Raw genomic sequence first — 22,363 nt, forward strand, 5'->3', positions numbered from 1 at the left:
TCAGCTTAATTAAATTTACATGACCAAGTACAGTCAGCAACAAAAGTGAAGTCCAAGGTAAATTGAAATTGAATCTCAATTTCAATTACACTTACTACCTTATACTCTTTGCGATAATAAGTTAAATGATAATTGCACCAATGATTATAGCTGTACCATGAAGTTAAAAAAAAAATATTAAAGTATTTTGGGAATCTTTTTAACGACTCGTGCACTGAGAATTTTTGTCTTTGTTTTGCATCGTCTTATGCGCGAATTAAAGATCGACATTTTCCACTCGGCTTTGCGTGCAGTTTTTATATTTATCATCTTTTGTTACTGACTCTACATACAATACTAATCTTAAAGTATTTCAAGTTACAATTACTTAGTCAACAAACAGTTCATCTTTAGGTACAACAGTAAAGAACTTGGTAATAATTTTCGATACAATACTCACTAGCCTATCTACTAAGGGTTGTCCAAACTCTTCCGCTATTTGTTTCCAATTCTGGTTCAAAAATTGTAGAACCGCCTCACCTGTAAAACAATTGGAAAATCATTAGGAATATTTCTACTCGCGACTCTGCCGCCGCGTCAGTTTATGATTAAGGACTTCAGTTTCATCCGAAAGTAGTCAGAATAAATATTACAATAATCTGTATTAGAATATATCGAGACACACTGGTACTGGTACTCTATATTAGTATGCGTCTGAAAAAAATATTTTTATTCTTAATTTTTACCGTTTTATCCTACGCCACATCGTAAAGGAAATATAAATTCTGTTTTTGTCACTTATTTTTTTAAATAGACTTCTCATAAAGCATAATAAAAAATAAAAAAAATATATTTTTTTATAGTTGTTCAAAAATAAATTCAATATGATTCTATAAAAAAAAAACTTTTAAAGTACCAGTTTATTTTTCTCTTTTGAATATGGTAATAAATGTCTTTTATTTCCTTAATATGGGGCTACTCAATTATGTGCAAAAGTTCTGGTTGGCCTTGACTTGTCGCTTGCCTCTTACATAAACTTATACCGGTTATCATAAATCAGGCTTCAAGATTATTGACGAATATTAAATATGTCTTTTGAAAGATTTCTTGTACCGACTCTGGTAGTCTAAAAACGTTGATTTAATTACACATAGGCATACAACCTTCTAGATGGCTATGAAAAATCGCACTAGACAACGAATAGAAAATTTTAAATATGCGAATGACATATGCACAAATTTTGTTTTTTTATTCCTCTGCTTCAAGCAGACTTTGATTTGTCAGCTTTAGCTACAGACCCAGAACAGGAAAAAACTTTAGGCAGATATCCCTCAAAAGCTAATTACCTAACCCTGTAACTCAACATCTTCTCTAGGTATCTACGTTCTTCATAAAATCCAAGTACTATTATTACTGGTGTACTCTATTTCGCATTCTTCTATTGATACCAGACGAGTTCCCCCCATTTCACACATCTTTGCAACCATCTAAGACGTCTATAACAGAATATTCACTTACTTAATTCAGGGTTTCCTTGGAACAAGTTCGTTAAGCTGAAGATAACCTTGTCTCCATATTCATGCTCAATTTTCAAGTCTTTGGCTTCATGATAGATAACACCATCTCTTTCTTTGTCTTGGAACTTTATTTTGGCTACGAGCTTTAATTTTTCTGTTCAAAAGAAAAATATGTTAAATGTTAATATCATGAATTCGGTTAACACATGAATAAATAATAAAATAATAACTATAATATTCCACAACTATCAGACAACGCCTTCTAGTCACAAACCAAGCAAAGCTTGTATCATTAGTACTAGGCAACTGATAAACTCATATTTCTAAATACATGTATATTATAGATTAATTGCACCCAAACATGGCAAAAATGTCGTGCTGATACGCTAATATGCACAGAAAAAATTGTCCTGGTAGAAAATCGTGGAGAATCGAACCCACCACCTTCGGTATAGCAGCTGGGGCCACTAACCACTACACCAACAGCTGAACTGTAACATCCTAACAGCATGAATATTTTTTTAGAGTTTTCAGTATTGAGGTTTTAATTCATTTTCATGAATGGGAAAATGGAATGCCATCTCTCTAAGCACTTTGGTCTCCTGAACGTTTCGAAATTGGTTACTGTAACGAGTTATCAATTATTTTTGAATTACTTACTGATTTTGATTTTAGCATCTCCATCACCATTGATTGATACGATCAAAATTCTTCCTGACGCCTTATAAACTCCTTTAATCGTGAGATTACAGTGCATTAACATATTAGCTTCATTGTTTGCGTACCTGGAATTGAAATACATAATCTATTAGCAACTATTCAAGCTTTAATTAGGTATATATTTTTCACCGTGGTTTCACTCGCTTTGCTGATGTCCCAAGGCAAGCTTTAGTAACCGATCTAGGCTATAAATTGAGCGCAGGCTTAACTGCTTCCTGAATTATCAAGGCAAAAACCGAAATGTTACATTTTACAATCTAGAATTTACATATGACATACATTTTTTCTAATCAAAGTCTTGGTTGAAGATATAAGCGCGTGCAATTTAACCCATTAGTTATATTATCAATTTAACCCATTAGCTTATGCTTATGCAAGAGAGAAAAAATCTATTCTCGATTTTTAAACTTCCGGATGACAACACGATCCCGGTAACTACAATTTTAGACCATTTCCCTGTATAGAGGATTTTCATGATTTTTTTATGAGGCTTTCCACCTTGTAACTGTTAACGCTTTAGTTAGCTATATTATGTTTGAAAAATCTTGCAAACTGCTATTAAATACAAAAATTTAATAATATTTATGGTAAAATAACTGGTATCAACGGAAGTATATCAAATGGTGATCTTCCAAAAACAGGTTATAGGTATTACTTTTGTTGACTTAGTAACATCTATAAAAATAATAAAATGCGAAATTTGGAGGCTTTTATTACTTCATGAGTCAAATGCCATGGAAAGAAGATTCGTTCGATCACAAAAATTTAACAAATGAATTGTTGCAAATTTATTGTCTGTTTCACAAATTTTGTTGTAAATTTTAGAAATGCGATATAAATACTGTAGATACGAAAGCTTGAAAAAATTAAGAAAGAAATCTCTGATGATGTCTGAGTAAGAAGATCTAATTATAATAACAATTAGGTACTAATTACACACACGGTAAATTTTACCTTAATGCTAAAGATATTATTAACCCTACGACTCCTATCTAGCAATCAGATCACTCAAAACAAATGAATACTTACGAAACAGATTCAATGTCACATTTCCTCAGTCCGGTCATAGTTCCATTATGTAATTCGACCTTGAATCCTCCAGGAAGAATAAGTTTGACGTGGTCTTCTGCCAATGGATCGATAGGAGCTATCCCCAGTTCGGGAATCCCTTTCGCGAAATGAGGCAATGTGTCTTCTATGGTTTTTTTCAAACAGTCTGATTTAAGACCCGGGCATGTCTTGATGTACGATGCTGCAAGTAAATGATTGAAACATTATTATTTAGACCACACATAATACTTAAGGAAAATCTTATTTGGAATAGTAAATTATGTTTGTTAATATAAACATTAATTAATCTACATCAAAAAAATAAATAAGCTTTTTTAAATAAATATTATGTTTATTTTTCACTGATTCGAAAAGATTTCACTTTATTTAACAAGACAGTTATTTAGTAAATATTTAGTAGTAGTATGGTAGTATTTAGTTTTTTTAGCAACAAAAGTTCAATTTACTCACGTGCAACCTTTGCAGAACTTCCATGAATAAATAATGCCGAAACTATTGAATATAAAACAATCATTTTAAACATTTTGCTCGAGTCGTTATCCACTGTTGAGGTCCAGTCTTACACTGATCAATAATCAGAAGGTCCGGCCAAATTAAGCGCGATTATCATTCCTTTTTTAAATATCACGCAAAGTTTTTCTTGTTTAACCACTATTGTTGTATTTCATTCAGCCAAGTAATGTCAACAACGGAGGAGGTTACAGTACAATACTACTTTATTGGTGTCTCGTAGGGCGAAAATTGAAAACCAGTTACATTGCGTAGGTACCAATGTATGTATTTCATAAATTAATGAAGGGTTCATTAATAAGTCAAGGTATACTATATTTAAGAACTTTAACGCTCAATATTATGATTGCGTATGACTAAAGAAATTATTGTAATAAATGAAAGAGGTTTTACACAAGATATATTCGTCGTAAAAGGGGTTTTGCAATGATTTTATATGTGTCATCTGTGTTTGCAATAATTTCCTGGTGCCTGGCCTGAAGCACCTCAAACCGGTCATAGGTATTTAAATTGCCACGATTGCAAATTCACACTATCATACATTTTGCTTGCATTAATTTAGACAAAATAAATTGATATAAGTTATGTAACAAATGTTTGCTACAACAAAAATAAAGCATGCAATAAATTATTCTAAATTTATTGCATGCTTTATTTTTTGTGTCACTTAATCTAAACATTTGTGTAAATGTCATTTGATATACTAAAAAAAATACGTATATAATCGTAATATACATTGAATATGGTAACTTTTACTGAAGTATATTTAATTAAAATATGCCATCAATATGTTACTTAATTTCTTTCAAAGTATGGCAAAAAAGCGTTAGGGAAAGATATTCCCGTTTGATTCCAGCTTTCTTTACCCGTAGACACTTCCCAGAAATTTATTTTAATTTCTTAAAAAAAAAATCAATGTACCTAAATCTTCCATCAAGTATAAGATAGCCTTGTCGGTGTGTCAAATAAATCATTCTCATTTACTTACTCAATATTAAATTGTTTTATAGTAGTCAAAACTTTACCGCATTTATTTCATTATAAAAACATTTAATTGTACATTTTTGACGACTATCCAAAATGCCGTTCAATTTCTATACCATGTTCTCTTCAGCCAGGCATGTCAAAGTTGCGGAAGGAGATAGCATACTACAAAGCATATCTTCCATCTCGCTTCCATACGATAACAGTCATTTAGGGTCTCTTAGTAAGGACAGACACTATATTATCAGCTGACAGTCAAGTAAACAATAAGACATTGACATTTTAAAAGGATCGTTTCCTGAAACTTGATCGTACGTACTGATGGCTCAAGTACGGGGAAAGGCGATAATGTGTCGCCTAACACGAGTGTAGTTCATGTTTGTTTGTCTTGTATATGTTTATGACAAAAACGCTTTTAATTATTAAAGACAACTTGATTTTTTGAAAATATTTTTTCCCTCAAAAATATACAATGATATTCAAATAAATACTTCTAAGTTTGATGATTTTTTTATGGCATCCAATTACTTCTATTTCACGTTAAATGTAAAAAGAAACAGTTTATATATGTATAGATTCTAAGATATATCTATTTAAATAAAAAACAGACGAATTGAGAACCTCCTCATTTCTGAAGTCGGTTCTGAATGGATTTAGTTTCTGTTAGTATCCAATATCTAAAAATATTAATGACTTAAAACGTTTCTGATATTTTAATAATCATATAATATCATTGCCAATTAGCATAGATAGTTAGGTGAGTACTTACCCGAATGCTAAACTAAAAACATACAGTTAGATTTGTGAGTATAATTCAATTTTAAAGATATATGTCACACAACTTAGTGTACATATTTGAATATTCTGAATTGATTATTTTCTAATTGAAAAAATCGATCACTGTCTTAAAACCTATTTTAACTTGTCAAAAAGTTGATTCTAGTATTTTTCCTATAACGAAATAGCAAGGACAATAATTTAGACTAAGCCTAAAATAGAATGCGACATTGAAAGCTTAATTAATGTTAATCCTATAGATTTTGCTGTTTCTACCTTGAATTTAAGATCAAAACAATTCCCTGACTTTATTAAGAGACTAATATTAAATTAGTAAAATCGGTCAAGTGCGAGTTGGACTCGCGAGACAGGGGTTCCATACAGATTGTCTAATGATAAACAAATTGCTTGTGTTATAACATATTTATGTCTGTAAGAACCGTTACTTTACCCTGATCTTATAAATTTTGAGTTGAGATTTTCTTCAGTAATAGGGCTTCGATTTTATTGTTTGTGTATATAATAATACCTACTGTTTGATATCATTTTTTAAACTAAAAATATACTATACTGTGTTATTTCTCGCCTTGCTTTCTTTTCAACCCAGGTAGCCCGATGTAAACTAGTATAAAATGTATCCCGAGAAGTTAACGTTAATTCTCGTGATGTAAGTACAATAACGTTTTGTAATTAACCTCTTTCAGTAGGATCTCCTACTTCATGTAAAGTATACATTTCAATAGGGTTCAAACACAATAAAGGCAACATTTCTACATACAAATGCGAAGTACAAGTCAGTTTGTCAACTTCAGATTTACTTTACAGTTTTCTAACACAACGTTTCGAAACTGCGGCAACTTAAAAAGAAAAATATAGCTATGCAATAGTTCCTCAACGATTTACACTGTATTCAAGCTTTGAAAATCGAGCTTTGACTTCCAGTTTTTATATTTCGAATGGTTCAAACATTCAGATTTTGGTTATAAACTTTAATGACGGTGACGTATGAGGAAAAAGAGAACCTCTTTGCATCATCATCGTCAGCCGATATTTGCCCCTCTACATTGGTGTTGGTTTCCAGTCTAACAGTCTTACATCTAGCGACAGCCTATGTGTCCTCTTCAACCTAGTGTCCTTGCACTATCTTAACGATATTTCTTGGGAAGTCAAGGCTGGTTGTCGGAGATTCTCAAGAGAAATGAAGTTATAATTTTCGTTAACAATTGATTTTCCTTTTATTAGCCTGCTGTACAATAATTACGTTCGCCGACGCGAAATTGCATTGAAGGCACAGGAAGCCGTACATTTGATCCCGGCGACAATCGTATTACCGTTAACATAATTGCCAAACGAATTACGCTGATTTATACAATACTAAGTAGTATTTCTGAACAATAATAGGGTGTGTCAGAGACATTAGACTGATTTCAGTGAGATGTTATCCTCTCATTTACACAAGAGCACATTTTTCTTTCGGGCAATACACATCGGTCATTCCTAATCTCGTAAGCGTTTTTAGAGTTCCGTACCCAAAGAGTAAAAATGGACCCTATTTATTGAGACCTCGCTGTTCGTCCGTCCTTCACTGATTGAGTTTAAACAATGCAGATATTATGCTGATGTATGCAGATATATATTTTTTTTGGGTGACACATATATTGGATAGTTATTTGTCACGAAACTGTAGTATTTTTTTTACGCTAGCCTTTTTGTACCAAATCCTATGTATCGCGAGTTCAAATATAAATATACAGCTTTCTGTATATTATATTTCTACCTTTTTTACTTGTTGATTAATCTTCAAATATATTTAGATGCCGAGTAATAAGCTTTTCCCAATAGATAATTGTAAGATATTTCATTATTCGTGTTTTTTATGGTCACTAACTTTTATTAATATAAAGACCAACCTAAGAATTAAAGTAACTTTTAAAATCTTTAAAATCCAGAGATTTTAAATTGACACATCTACCATAAATGTTTAAATAAACAGTAAGATGCATATTTTTTTACTTGAAAAAAAAAATCTTTGATGCCGTACCCTTGAATAATAATTAACCTTAAAAAAAAGTTATAATCACCATCTTAATATTTAATGCTTTATTATAAGAGACCAACATGAAATATATCCGAAAGCAATTCTGCTTATAATTCTTCTAAAAGACAAATACATATGCTCTTAAGGCCCTGCTCATTCGTCTACAAGAAAAATATGCCCTAAACGCCCCAAACCTTCATTAACAATAATCTGGTTGTGTAAAAAAGAGGTTTTATACACTTTTTAGAGCAAACTCTCGCGTCTTCTCAAAAGGACTTTAAAAGATAGGCCTTCAAGGCCTGTACCGTTGTTGAATGATTTAAAGCATTCCTGCATTTTTGACCTCTGTAATATTTGCATCAAGAGGCCGTTCTTTTTCTATATTTATATCCTTAGTGGCCTCGCTCATTAATTATATTACCTTACAGTCAAAGTCATATAACATTATACGTAACTTTCATCTTATTTTTTTTTCAGTCAATAAAAGTGGAATCAACTTTCTTAGCTTTTATCATCGCGTTTGCCTGCATCGCTCTCGTGATACCTTCCTACTTCCTCGTCTTGGGAATACTCTCCCTATTTTCAAGGTCCAGGTGTGACGATGAATTGGAAACTGGAGCCTTATTCCCTGTAGCCGAGAACACAAATTGCAATGATAAAGCTTTGGTGGTTGTTACTTTACTCATCGTTCTCGTTTGCTGGTAAGTACGATATTAATCTTGTATTTTCCTTGCGAACCCTCAAAGGCGTTACTACTCAGTACTAATAGAAAACTAAAATAAAAGCGAAATAGATTTTTAGCGTAATATTTCTCAAGTACTTTGTTAATTTATTTATATAACGTGCTGAAGTTAATGTACACTTGAGAAGTAAGTGTGCATTTACGGATAAAACAAAAGCATTCGAGTGTGTCCATGTCCTTCTGGACTTGTCGTAAAATCTTTTTTTTTGCTTTTTAATTTATTACGTCTCCATATAAAACTGAACTTAAAAGAAAGAAAAAACTCCTATAAAATACTTTGTCCAATAAATTTAGTTGTTGTTTTGTTTAGTGATTTACCATTCGCTTGTGATTCAGTCGTACCTCTATGCTAATCTAAAAATCAATATTCATTGTATTTTTTTAATCTGTCGTCATAAATTAATTAGGCTGTAATATAAGCAATTTATATGCTTAAGATGCAAATTACTTCCGTAGACTAAACCATACATCAAACTTTAAGTATTTAATAAGAAAACTGGCTTAAATGTAATATGACTTATCTTAAAATATAGAATAAAAAAGTGGAATATAACTCAGCAGTTTTAGAAACCGTTTTCTAGATAATCGAAAACGGAATGTATGGAGGTCCAATAATGATGGTAAATTTCCCTGTAAATGGATCCTAACAACTCACTCTTTCAAGAATTTCATATAGACCCTAACCTTATATTCCAAACCTATCTGAATGAAATCGTTTCACATTTTCAGTGTCCTTATATCTGGCATGGCAGTGAGCAACGAACAGGCTCGTGAAGCTGCCTCTGATGGTAGGAACGTGATCAGCTGCGCATGCGCCGACCTCGCCTCCTGGCTGTCAGCAGCAGCGCGTGAGCTACACCACAGTCTTGTACCACCTGTGGATCTAGTGCTGCATGCTTATAAACAGGATTTGAAAAGTAAGACAAAAAAAGACAAGAAAAAAGGTTATTTATCCTGGAAAACTGTCATGGATTTCCAATGGTGGCAACGAAAAATATTTTTAGGTCTATTGCCAGTTAAAATCACTGCAGTGTTTCATTCTTCAGCCTTACCGTATATTGGGGAACATGAGCATCCGGTGCAAGCTACCGCTACCCTAAGCTAATCTTTCTTGCAGAGTACCAAGCCTTTCAGAAATAACCCACCAAAGAAAGACATTTTCCATTTTATTCATCACTACGCTCGTTAACAGGGTATTTATATCATAGTATGATGACTTTTAAAGACATCTTCAAATTTATTCATATTTTCCTAACCAATGGTAACCAAATAAATTGTTATTTGTTATACATTCCTAGCTAGATATACAAACCCCGATTGCATCATTTGGTAAGTAGGAAACCTCAAAGTTCTACAACCAAAATCTAATCCGGTATTGTGGATAGGACCAGCTGGATTTCTAGGAACAGCGAATATAATTGATTTATATTGCGCTCACCGCAAACGTTCAGTTGGATTCGAAACTTTGGAAATAATCCTACAAACTAGGAAGTCTATTCCAGAGGTTCATAAATTACAGAACAGTTTTAAGGTTTCCGAATGGCAAAATGTTTCGACTTTTTTATTTCGCACCCTATCAACCGGACAATTTAATCGGACAACCGAAAAAATCATACATGAAAATATTAAAGTATTTTTCCACTGGCAATGGCAATTAATAACTAGTGAATTTAACTTTAATTTTAATGATAATTAAAATATATCTTGCTCTTTTCTTAGTACCATCCTAAGGTTAGTTCAAAGATTCTGCCTTATCGTTAGCATCATAATTCTGAGCAACGTATAATTAAAAATAAGGCACATACGATGCTCAGGCGATAAAGTAGGACCGTATTCAAACATTTTTATCCGACTTAATTAAGTTTTCAGAAAATCCAGAGCACGTATTACGAGAGAAACCTTCTTTTTATTTTACTGATAGGACCTCATGTAGAGGAAGAGTAGCTTGGAAGTTATCAATTATGAAGTCAGTTTTTGTCCGAGGTTCGGCTGAACTATGTTTAAAAATTCTGAGTAATCTGTATACTGGTTAAAAAGTTTTTGTGAACACGATTTTCTAATTACACTGAAAAGAAAAACCATTTTGCATTTGAAAATCTGATTCTGGAAAAGAGTGTTTTAAATAGGAAGTCTCCATTATTTGCCTTTCGAGAACATTGAGATATTACCGGCATTGTTTTAAATATTTCTAACTTCTTTTGTTTATTTACAGATGTAATACCATTATTAGGAGAGCCAATCCAACAAGCAATATCAGCAGAGAGTGGCATCGATTTAGTTTTCGATTCTCTTGTTGACATAATCTCTGGTACGAGTTCCTTTTAAATTATTTTTTAATCATAAGCCCTTATAGGCAAAGCCACCGTTCGACAGTCATAATTATCTATATGAAAAGAGGCCTGTGGCCAGCAGTGGGATGCTTATGGGCGGGTAGGATAGGAAATAGTTTATTTATACGCTGTTTGACTTTGGGAGTTAAAGGGTTTTATTTTAACATCACCAAATTCTTCCTGTAAGGTCACTGGTTATTATAGTTTTTGTCCCGTTGGATAATATTTTCATCTTTATAAATCTCTTATGTCATCATTTTGTGCAAAAGCGGTGCATACCGGTTAACATAAGTATATAAGTGCTTGATCTACATGTAACAGCTGAGTTCAAACTGAAAACTAAATCTAACTTGATCTCCATGACAACAGACAGATCGATAATACTACAATATTTACCGTTGTCTTCCAAAAATGTTCTGAGGTACGAATAATTGTATCACGAAAACAAAATCATTAGACGCTTATTTATCGATTGACGTCATTGATAAAAACAGGTACTACTACTACGGTAAATAATGAAAAAAAATAGTATCAAAAACAATTATATCAACAAATATTGACGACATTGTTTAAGCAAACAAGTTTCCGGAACATTTATTAATAACTGTTCTGAATAAATTATATCCATTTACGTATACGTGTTTGTACTTAACTTTATTTCAACTCGTTTTGATTTAATACTACCTTATTGCTATTTTAATTATTCCAATGTAACTTTACTTACTGTTACAATTCCCTTCATCAGGAACTAGGAATTATTTTTCGCTTATTTTTCGCTGTTTTACATTATTAAATACTAGTTGTTGCCCACGACTGCGTCTACGTGGACTTCAGTTTACAGCGTCCGGTGGTATCCGTTTCCATGGATATACTTTCCTTAGTGATCTTATAGCTTTTACACACCTTTTCAATTTTCCCTCGGGAACTATTTTAAAATCGGGATGAAAGGTAGCCTATGTTATTTGCCATGTCAATGGCTAAATGCATGCCAAATTTCCGAAAATCCGTTCAGCCGTTTATGCGTGATTAAGTAACACAAATCCACACTTTCACATCTATACTAATATATAAAGCTGAAGAGTTTGTTAGTTTGTTTGATTGTTTTTTTGTTTGTTTGAACGCGCTAATCTCAGGAACTACTTGTTCAAATTGAAAAATTATTTTTGTGTTGAATAGACCATTTATTAAGGAAGGTTGTAGGCTATATACCATCACGCTGTGACTAATAGGAGCGAAGATACAATGGAAAATGTGTAAAACCAGGGAAAAATTATTCGTCTTCGAGGGCTTCCGTTCAAAAATTCCTAACTTATATCTTCTAACCACGCGCACGAAGTCGCGGGCAACAGCTAGTTTATAATATTAGTAAGGATAGTATATCATGCCACAGCACTGCTATCACCATTTTTGCATTTTACATTACAGAAAGCCTCGACCTCTCGTCCAAAATATCTACATTAAGAGACGTTAGCGTCAGAGCAGGATCATTGGCGTCAGCTGCGTCAGATAGAGTCAGGGACTTAGCTCGCCAAATTGAAAACCTAAAGAAACATTGCACTTTAAAAGACTTGCCGCTTTGTGATACTATTAATACAAACTCGTTGGAATTGAAAATGAAGTTTGATTTGGTAAGTTTATCGTTTGTATTATTAAATATCGTTAAAGAAAATATTTTGTTGATTTGAATTTTTAGTTTCTCCTCCTTATTGGTTTAGGCAAAATAGCTCCTTAGGCTTACTTACTTTAGCCTTACTTCTTTAAGTAAAATTTTTGGGTTTATATAACCCAAAATGATAGCTTATACAGTGAGGGGCTGATTCGTAGTAAAGACTTCAACTATCTTACCATTCAAATTGCATCTTGTTCTTGGTCGAAATAAGAAGCTTCAATCAGAGAAGCTCATTTGCTGTTCTAAAGTAGAATTTACAAAGACTTCAAAAAATTCGTTTAAAGCTACTTCCAAAATGGACAATCAAACATCACATCACAATCAAATCCATCCTAAAATATGTTTACTTAAAGAACAAACATAATATCAAAATACTTATCATTTCAGATCCTACACGAGCAACAGTTATTGGAACTGCGCACTTTAGGCGTTGAGAATTTGACTCGAGCTATACGCGTAGCCCGGGAGGAGTTCAAAACTTTGCCGTCAGCTATATTAGCGCAGACAACACAAGTTAGAGAGGGTACTTCATTTGTCTTACTTATTTTGTGCTCAAAGCTTTAGGCTGATACTAAACGTGGTTGTACTTTATGCGAGATTATGCTTAATAGTAATGAATCTGATAAAATCAGCGAAAATCTGCGAGGGACTTAAAACTTTTATAAAATAAATTGAGATAAAAATGAGAGCAGCTAAATAAGTAGTTGTTAATGATATACGGGTTTTAAATCATACATACAGAAATTATTAGTATACATCTTAGGCTAAAATATAATTTGATATGCCAAAACAAAGTACATTTAAATAAACAACGATATTAAAATCCGGAAGTAGCAAGTCACTACAGTTATGGCTCTACATTTATTTTCCCAAAGCGCTCAGCTTCTGAAAGAAAACAAAAATTCATTTTCATTTTCCTCAGATATCCTTAGAGACGTGGAAACACGGAGACAAGCTGTTCACAGTTCTGCTAAAATCCTTAGTGACATTGTGCGCCATCTAACGTCCGGGCTACACACTATAGCCAGTCAATTGGAATCGAGTCTCGAGAGAGTCCATAGATATGAGTTCGCGCGGTGGACACTCATGTTAGGTAAAGTTTGTCTTGCATTGCCGCTTACTTGCTATTTGCTCTATGGAATGGTTGGGTAACTTATTATGCAAGTTTTCGCATGTGTAGTGGTTTTGAGCTGGTAGTATGTTTTGGCTTTTGCCGTTTGCTGTAATTATTATTGTTTCAAATACATGAGAAGTTCGAAATTAAGCAAATGATGTAGTAGTGATATTTTTTTTTAAATAACTATCGTGAGACTGATTCATTATTAAATGATGTAACAGTTTACTCATGCGTTTTTATCATGGGTGCCCGACTAGTTTCGGACCCAACCGGAGTCGCGAAATACGCGTGACTAAACCGTTAAATCATTTAATAAAGTAGTAGTACTAAGTTCTTAAAAAATACCAATTACTTGTAAAGTTAAGGAATATTTAGATTAAAGCCATTTTCGGAAAACATGAATTCCAAAAGAGTTATAATTCTTTAATGTATTTTTACTTGCTTTATTTAAATTCTTTTACTAACATGATTTCAGCATGCATTGTAACGTTTGGCTTTGTTATGGTGCTTATACTGATGGCTTTGCTTTGTGGTTGCGGTCATGCGAAAAACCATGCGAAAAGAACGCTTAAGGTGTAAGTATAAACTATATGTCACAATGAAAACTGAACCTTAGATTTTGATGATAAGGTATGTTTTTGTATTACTCTTGAAATAAGGTAGGTATATTGATTCCACTGCTTTTTTTTGTCTACGAACTTATAATACTTTTGGTCTGTCAGTATTATTTAAAGAACTAATTCAATTTCAGATCAGCCGTCTGGTTATGTCTAGCGTCCCTTATACTCTGGGGCGTAGTATCCTCGGTGTTCCTCATAGCTGGTCATGCGGAGGTAGGTATACCAAAAGCATACTTACTTCCAAAGAAAATTACACGCACATTAATCACAGAAAAGTCAGAAGCGCCTTTGTTCCGCGAGTTAGAAAATCGCTGTCGTGTGCATTGCTAAGAATTTCTTTGAAGGCGCATTGAAAAAGCTGTGAGCAAGTTGTGTTCAGCAATATGTTCTGCGGTACAGATTATGCGTTCACTGATACAAACTTCGAGCGCTAAGTTTATTATTTGTAGCGTATACGGTTACAGGATAAGTTTCATAATATGTAAGTTGTTGGAGCGAGTTGACTTTACGTAGTGATTATGAGACGGTAAACTTTAAGTGGCTGTTGTGTTGATCGTTTTACCTGTGTTAAATAAAGACAATGAATGTTTTGATTGATACTTAAACATCTCGAAAAAGCAAGATGGGTTGTTAATAAAAAATCGGCTATGTGTGAGTCTTGGACATTGAGGGTTCCGTGCAAATGGTCAAAAATGGTAACCCTTCATGTTTATGGCCGTATCATATACAAAAATATCATTATCTTTGTAATTTTCAATTGTAACCTGATAAAAGACGGGCGGGCAAACAGCGGAGCCTTAGTAATAGTTCAATTTTTACCTTTCGGGAACGGAGCTATAAAAATCATTTTTGTATCTTATCCTAAAACACGCAATTCCTACAAAATAGTTTGTATTTAACCAAAACTTCTCAAACAGCTTAATAATGCATTTTCAGGTATACGTCTGCCATGCGTTATGGGATGCGCCGCAATATGAAACGCTAACGGCTCTATTAGACAGACCGTCGCCGCTCCTGCCAAAAAACGAAGGTATCTTCGACGCCATGTTCCGAGAACTTGAGAACATAACTATCGATGTATCGGTGAAAGATGTGCTCAGGTATTTTATATTCTACGATATGTGTCTCCTTTCTCTTTTAGTTTTTGTAGAGTTATTTTACAAAACACGGGTCAAGCAAAGGGTCCGCAAACAAGTTGGAATGGAAATTTCATACAGGTGTGGATTAAAATAACAACGCTAAATCTTAGGTTGCTTTTGGTTTTTTGGACATTCTGTAAATAGCAAAAACCATTGAAATTACTACCTAAAACAAAATTGATTATAATTGTTTTGACTGAGAATCGTCATCCTACAATACTTGGGTTTTTATTTTATGCTCATTTTTCTAAAGGTTGGTTTAGTCTTTGAAGCCCACGCTCCACAAGGATTAAATCTCTTACAGTGGGAGTAGATATTATTATAAAAAAGCGTGGTCATTATATTTCAGAGATTGCGAGAGAGACCGGCCGGCCTACATAGTGTTTCAACTGGACAAAATATTGGATGTTAATAAGGAGACCTCATATTTTGAATGGGAAGAATTACAATCTGACTTCAGGAAACTATCGTCATCAATTGACGTTGGACTGCTGAAAACAATATCAGTTAATTTCAGTAAATTGTTAAACGAAATGCTCTATGTTTCAGACGTCAATATAGCTAAATATAGGTAAAATCATTTTAAATACCCTTAACTCTTAAATAAATGTGAATAACTGAATTCCACTATGTGTTTTAGAATGGATTACAATGTGCCCGTAGTAAGCAAAGATCTACCTTCTTTGGTCGATCAACTGGAAAATATAGCTGCTCAAGTTACAGATTTAACTACGGCAGGAAGATTGGAGACTATAGGTAACGACAAAATATTGAATAGACTAAAATATTACCACGAAAGAGACAACTCAGTCACTATAGCTACAAAACATAAAATGCACCCTATAAACTCAGATGTAGTTAGTACTTGTTAGGAGCAACCGTGCCACGGACAGAAATTTATAACATACTTTTTTGTCCGTGAGTTTAAAGCTGAAATATAAAACTTACTCATATCCGTAATGGATCTATGTAATTTGCTGTTCGCTTAAACCATTTTGTCATTTACAATCCAATTCGTGCATCTTTTTATCTAAAGTTATTAAGGATCGTATTGACTTCAAGTATATTTCTTTACATATATTTAGTAACGGAAACAAATGTGTTCATTATAAATTTAAATGTTTCTAGCTTAAAATTATTGTTTCATAAACACCCGCTGATTAAAAACAGTTTTAACTGCAAACAAAGACCACAATAATAGAACCTTAACTGTAATGCCCAAAAAACAAAATCCAATCTGGCAATTATTATTTCGAGGGCCCGAAACATTTTAGAAGAGTTGTGTGGACCTCGCTCTACGAATGCAACAGTTACTTAAAAAGTAACGCAATCGTAGGCTCCAGGTGACTTAAAAAGCTTTATAACATTTTCTGCAACATATTTCTTTAATTTAACATTTCCAGCTTCAAGAGCTCAAAGGCTGTACTTGACAAACATAAAACCACTTGAACAGTTGCGGGCTGACGTGGTGTTCAAGTTGACGGAGTTGGAGCTACAGTTGTCGCCTTTTAGAAGAAAACTCAACATTTCTTTAAGTCACATACATACAGCGCAGTTTTATATCGACAACCAAGGGGATGTTATTGCTCAGAAGGTATAATACGATATTTCACACCATCAACTACTTAATATTACTCTGTTTGGTTGGTGGGCTTTTATTTCTATCACAAAATAGATTATGGTATCTCAAATTACCCCAAAACAAGAAATATGTTAAAAAAAGATTTTGATTATGATCAAATTAATCTTTAAAAAATGATCAAGATATCTTATTAACAAGGTATAAGAATAATAAATCTATGAGGAAAGCAAAAAAATTCAAGGCACCTCATACTAAACTTTTCTGAATCCTACGTTAAATACCTTAATTAATTGATTTTCGCTCGAAGGAACTCCTCTGAGTACCAATTTTCCAAGAACTAATTAGCCAGTGTAATGCCTATACTTTATATAAGGTTCCCTATATCCTTAAGGTTCCCTATACTTCAGCGAATATGTTTTTGAATACATTAAGACTCCAAGTACAAAAACTTTCTTTAAAAACATTGGAGAGAATTTGTATTTTTTGGGCAGAATGCATCTCCAATATTACTTATCTTCAAGTGGAAATATTTCTAACTGTTGACTACTACTACCCTACTGGCCGGTTGGTCTAGTAGTTAGTAGCCCTGACTGATATACCGGAGGTTGTGGGTTCAATTTCCACCCAGGACAAATGTTTGTGTGATGATCACGATAATTTGTTCTGTGTCTCCGTGTAATTTATATGTAATATGTCTGTATTTAGAAATATATAAGTATGTTTATCAGTGGTCTCGTGCTCACAATACAAGCTTGATTATTATTTCATCCCACATACTTTCGTCTATCTAATGTTTTGTTCTAGAAAGTATCAATGTACATCTCGCGGTTGGTCTCCCACGCCGCTGGTTGGAGAACTCACGTGCTTATATCAACTGGGAAGCATGCTGCTAGATGTCGTCCTCTGTATGCTGTGTATTCTGCCGCCAGGTCTTTGCTATGTTCCAAATATGTTTCTTCTTTGGTAAGATTCTTTCCAACTTTACATTTATCCATATTGGTATTCCATATAATTCCGAAAAGAACAGTAACACTTTGTCTGGTGTTGTCAACAAAGGGATTTTTTTTTTTGACCTGACTTGAGAACCTCTGACTGAAAAGTGAATCGTAAATTCAATACAAGAGTCTTTGAACAGAACCTCAAGATACGAAACCTTATTTCTAGCTTTATATCTTTTCTAGAACGGTATACTTAATGCATGGCAAACTGAGATATTATGTCAGCAAAGAGAATACGTGTCACTTTTCCTTTGTTACTAGCAAATCAAATAAATAGAGTTAAATATATATGAATAATGTTACTTGGCTAAGGGTTGTTCTTGCCTTTAGTTAGACATTTCTTTTTATTATTTTCAGCATGGCTGGTGGGTATGTGGATTTTCCTTGGCGTTTCATGGTGCGCGGCACTTGCTCCTATTTGTGTGAAACTTTGGCGCGCATACGGCAGGAGAATTAGGGCACATGAAGCTATGACGCTTGCTAACTTGGGCTCGGGGTTAGTACAAGTTTTGCTTAGAACTGTTCCATTTAAATGTTACGTAACGAGTCTGCTTCTGTGACGGTTTGTAGGTCAATAGAAATTGTCTCAATCTCGGTCTATTAAGTGCACAAACATATTTATATTCGCCTGACCTTTGTCTTTTCGATTAAAATAAATTATTTATTAATATGCTACTTTATAGAACAACAGTAAATTATTTTTATATCCTTCTCTCAGGCAACAAGAGACTCCAACAACAGCATTATGTGATGACAGCACTTGGAACACACCCGGGTACGTTAACAAAGTTAATCGATAGAATGTACCTATTGGTAAATAAATTGAGTAGGTACGAGTACTCATACCTGCATGACTACCTGAACGGGCTTAGAGAATCATAGCAGTATTTGCAGTTCTAGTTCCACAACTTTAAAGAATGAATTACAGGCTCGAATAGCCAAATGGGGTAAGTCACCACACTGTGTAGCATGTCGCATGTTATGTCCCCGTGTAAAACCACAAATTGTGAGATCAGAATTCTTGTTTTGAATCTGGATGCCTTGCACATGTGACTTGAATGTTGGTAAGAGACTAAAAAAGTAAGTCATTCAGTAATTTTCAATGACTGGATTTACAAGAGCAAAGTACAGAAGTACATCCCTATTCCTTACATAAAATACAATGAAGTCACTTACCTACAAACATATCTTTCATCTTGTATGACCACATCGACATTTACGAGAAAAATCTGTCGCCTTTCTTTGATAGATGTGTTTGTATAACATCTAGTGAATGTCTTGTGAAATTTGAGCACCTCAAGACCTTTTACTTATGGTCATGGTACTAAACAAATTTAACATAAACCTTTAAATATCTTGGAATAGTCTGTCTGCCGTGAATTGTTAATAAATAAACTGAGGTTATGGAGGGATCTGTACCATAGAAATCTAAATAACATGTTATTTAGATTTCTATGGATCTGTACAAATAGTCTAAAAAGAAAACATTTTTTGTGTGACCATTAAGCAACAAACATCCATCGTCGGTCAAAATTTTAAACGACTAGCTGTCACAGTTGTGAGATAGAGCCTAGTCTTGTTGTAATAGTGTTCCATTTTTACCCTTACCCGTTTTGCCCTAAACACTGGGTAGTCATGTTTAGGGCAAAACGGGTAATTTATTAACACAATAATAAGCTATTTAGAAAACGGCACTATGTATGGATAGAAGCAGTAATATTTAACCAGGGACTACCTTCTTGACTTTGAAACATTATAAAGTACATATTTTTGTATTTCACAGAGCACCTGCTCCGCACCAAGGAACGACAGCTGGTGAAGCGTGATCTGCAAAACCGATGAAGAGCTTTAACAGCACAAAATATGGAATAAGATGTCATCCATATTGACTACGCATTCTGGAGTTATTTTCTTTGAAGTTATTATTAACAACAAAATATCTCGTTTCGACTTATAAATAGTTTCGTAGAGAGGAGATTTATAAAAAGAGTTTTTTTTTAACATAAAATTGTTATTTAAAGTAGGTTTAGTTGGTAATTCACTTTGTGTTTTAGTTATACGGTCTAAGTAATTATAAAATGAGAAAGAAAACTTCATTTTGTTTTATTGATTTGGGAGGATACATTCGTAGAAGAAAAAAAACAATATTTCCTGACCAATCCTCCTCGTCTCCGATAAATTTAAGATATTCTTCAAGCAATCATTGATTGAAAATTTTATTTCGTATGTTCAATGTATTTTTTTTGCACGTTTCTATACACTCAATTTTATTTGTGGTTTATGTTTGTCGTTCCAGTTGGATTTTTGCAACTCAATTTTGGGGCTCTTTCCGATAAGCTAGCAGTCTGTAATTTTCAGGGCAGCTTGAAACCGAAGACAATGCAATTTACACTATAAAAACGACTTGGCCGATTTTGATCAATTTGAATGGAATTCAAACGTGGATCTTTTTTTATATTTTATCGAAATAAATACGTCGTGCTTTTAATGTATGATGTACATGCGGGTAGTAGATATTATGTATTTTAGTAGTAGTACACCATTAGTACTATGATTCCCTGATTGACGTAATCTACATATTTCGACAAAAATATATTCTCATTAAAGTGAACGTACTCGTACACTATTGGCATAAACTAATGACGTGTGACCCAAATGCCCGTTTTATGTACTTTATGGTTCAATTTAAATTGCCGTCTACAGCCCAGCTTAATTAAGAATAAATAGAACGATTGGCTATTATTTTTATCGTACTTACACAGGGATTTAAATATTTTGGACATTTACTTTTCAATATTTTTTGATTGATTTGATTAATTATTAAATGATGTAACGGTTTACTTACGCGTATTTATCGGGTAGCCCGACTAGTTTCGGACCTAACCGGAGTCCTTAATCATGAGCAGAGGCGTCGGGATCGAAAAACATTGTGCGTGTCGGCCAGTATAGAAAATATCTAAATAAATAATACTTATACCTATTTCTACCTATGACCACACTATAGCTTGTGAAGAGATCACAAAAATAGTAGAGACAATATTCTCTGATTGATATTAAAAGAAATCACGAACTGAAATTATCAAACACTTTTTATGAAACTTTTACAGAATTCGTTTTTCTGTTCACAATGGTTAATAAAAATTTAGTTTTATTCAATTTTGTCTAAAATGTATCGTGATATGAAACATGATACAAAATAATTTACGTAATTATTAATGAAAACAAAATTAATTGTTTACCTTAACAAAATAAGCGATGCGGTAGTAACGAGTTTAACGGAAATATGGAGGTGTAATAATCGTAAACACACGTTCAACTTATAAGTTAACTGTGGACCAATTACAGTTAAAGTATACAAACATGCATACACAACATCGGAGCAGTTTATTCGAAAATAGGCCTTAATCCTCTTAAAATAAAGATGGTAGGTTTTTATCAATGTTGCAACTCATGTCGGTACTCTACAACATAATTGATGATTTCAACAATACGCAAGGCCAGTACAAAAAATTAGACAACAATTTTAAAGATATAAATCTTGTAGGCAAATTAGTAAATTAATGACATTCTTTAAATAGTGACTTGTTTCGACTTTACTTGTAATTTCAGATTAGAATATTATTGTTAACGAATTAGACATACTCTTCATAGTCCAATATTCCATCCATATTTTAAGGGATCCTTGATATCCTTTGTATTTGCACCTAAAACCTCCATGATATATGTCATTAACCGTGATACCTGGAGAGACAGGTAATATTTTCATACATAGACATTTGAGCTTTACAGATCTCTAATAATGTACTGTCACTGTAAAGTTAAAAGACACATTTATACAAAATTTTAAAACATAGATCGTGTTAACTGAATTCTATAATAACTGCCCAAAACCATTAAAAATATGGTAAGCATACAACCTAATTTTTATGGCATATTTGTTACCATAAAAAGTGCCAAACCAGTATGGCGGATTGCCAGTCTTTGAGCGTACTACCGGTATTTGTTTACGCGCAATATGTATCAGATTGATTATACGTATAAATTATGTGCATACGTCAAAACTTCCGTAGGGTGAGGTCCCTTTTAGGTAAATCATAGAGGTTAGAATTGCTCGTCACGATTAATAACAAACAATAACTGGAATAAAACACAACAAAACACATAAATGACTTATTTTTTTGAATTGAGTAATATTTTTTTGCCAAGCAAAAGTCGGCATTAACTGCAATGCCTAGAGTTCGCTTTTCGGTTTCAACATATACAATCAAAATCACTACTTATTTATTAAAGGTAGGCTACTAAGTAACACTTCTTGATAGTCATAATAAACACAAATAAAGCCTGTTTATAACCCGCCCACAGCGCCCCTAATGCTGTAGGTGTGGAGAAAAAAAGGCGCAACAAACTCTACAGCAGCTTTTGATGCAAAACAATTAATAGGTGCTAGTTGCAGCGTACGATATTAAAAGTAGATTAAAACTAGCCTATGTATTTATCTAGATCAATAACTTCATACCAAACATCAATTGGTCCAGCCGCTTGATGATGAAAGAGTTACAAATATCCCCTA

At 33.4% G+C, this 22,363-nt stretch overlaps 2 protein-coding genes across 2 annotated transcripts; one reads left to right on the forward strand and one right to left on the reverse strand.

Moving 5' to 3' along the window:
* Nucleotides 1-262: 262 nt before the first annotated feature.
* Nucleotides 263-3,962, reverse strand: LOC113498145 (circadian clock-controlled protein-like). The gene is made up of 5 exons (XM_026878085.1): nt 3,738-3,962; nt 3,246-3,468; nt 2,157-2,281; nt 1,498-1,650; nt 263-519 (listed from the first exon to the last, which is right to left on the reverse strand). The coding sequence occupies exons 1-5, from the start codon at nt 3,808-3,810 to the stop codon at nt 368-370; spliced, it is 726 nt and encodes a 241-aa protein (XP_026733886.1). The 5' UTR covers nt 3,811-3,962; the 3' UTR covers nt 263-367.
* A 2,588-nt stretch (nt 3,963-6,550) lies between these two features.
* LOC113498188 (prominin-1-A-like) lies at nt 6,551-18,054 on the forward strand. The gene is made up of 15 exons (XM_026878130.1): nt 6,551-6,631; nt 8,074-8,297; nt 9,068-9,255; nt 10,551-10,646; nt 12,094-12,296; nt 12,725-12,860; nt 13,260-13,430; nt 13,930-14,029; nt 14,206-14,287; nt 15,011-15,174; nt 15,563-15,784; nt 15,854-15,969; nt 16,617-16,807; nt 17,600-17,794; nt 17,977-18,054. The coding sequence occupies exons 1-15, from the start codon at nt 6,551-6,553 to the stop codon at nt 18,052-18,054; spliced, it is 2,247 nt and encodes a 748-aa protein (XP_026733931.1).
* Nucleotides 18,055-22,363: the final 4,309 nt, after the last annotated feature.

Source organism: Trichoplusia ni, chromosome 10 (assembly GCF_003590095.1).
Source record: "Trichoplusia ni isolate ovarian cell line Hi5 chromosome 10, tn1, whole genome shotgun sequence".
Lineage (NCBI taxonomy): Eukaryota > Metazoa > Arthropoda > Insecta > Lepidoptera > Noctuidae > Trichoplusia > Trichoplusia ni.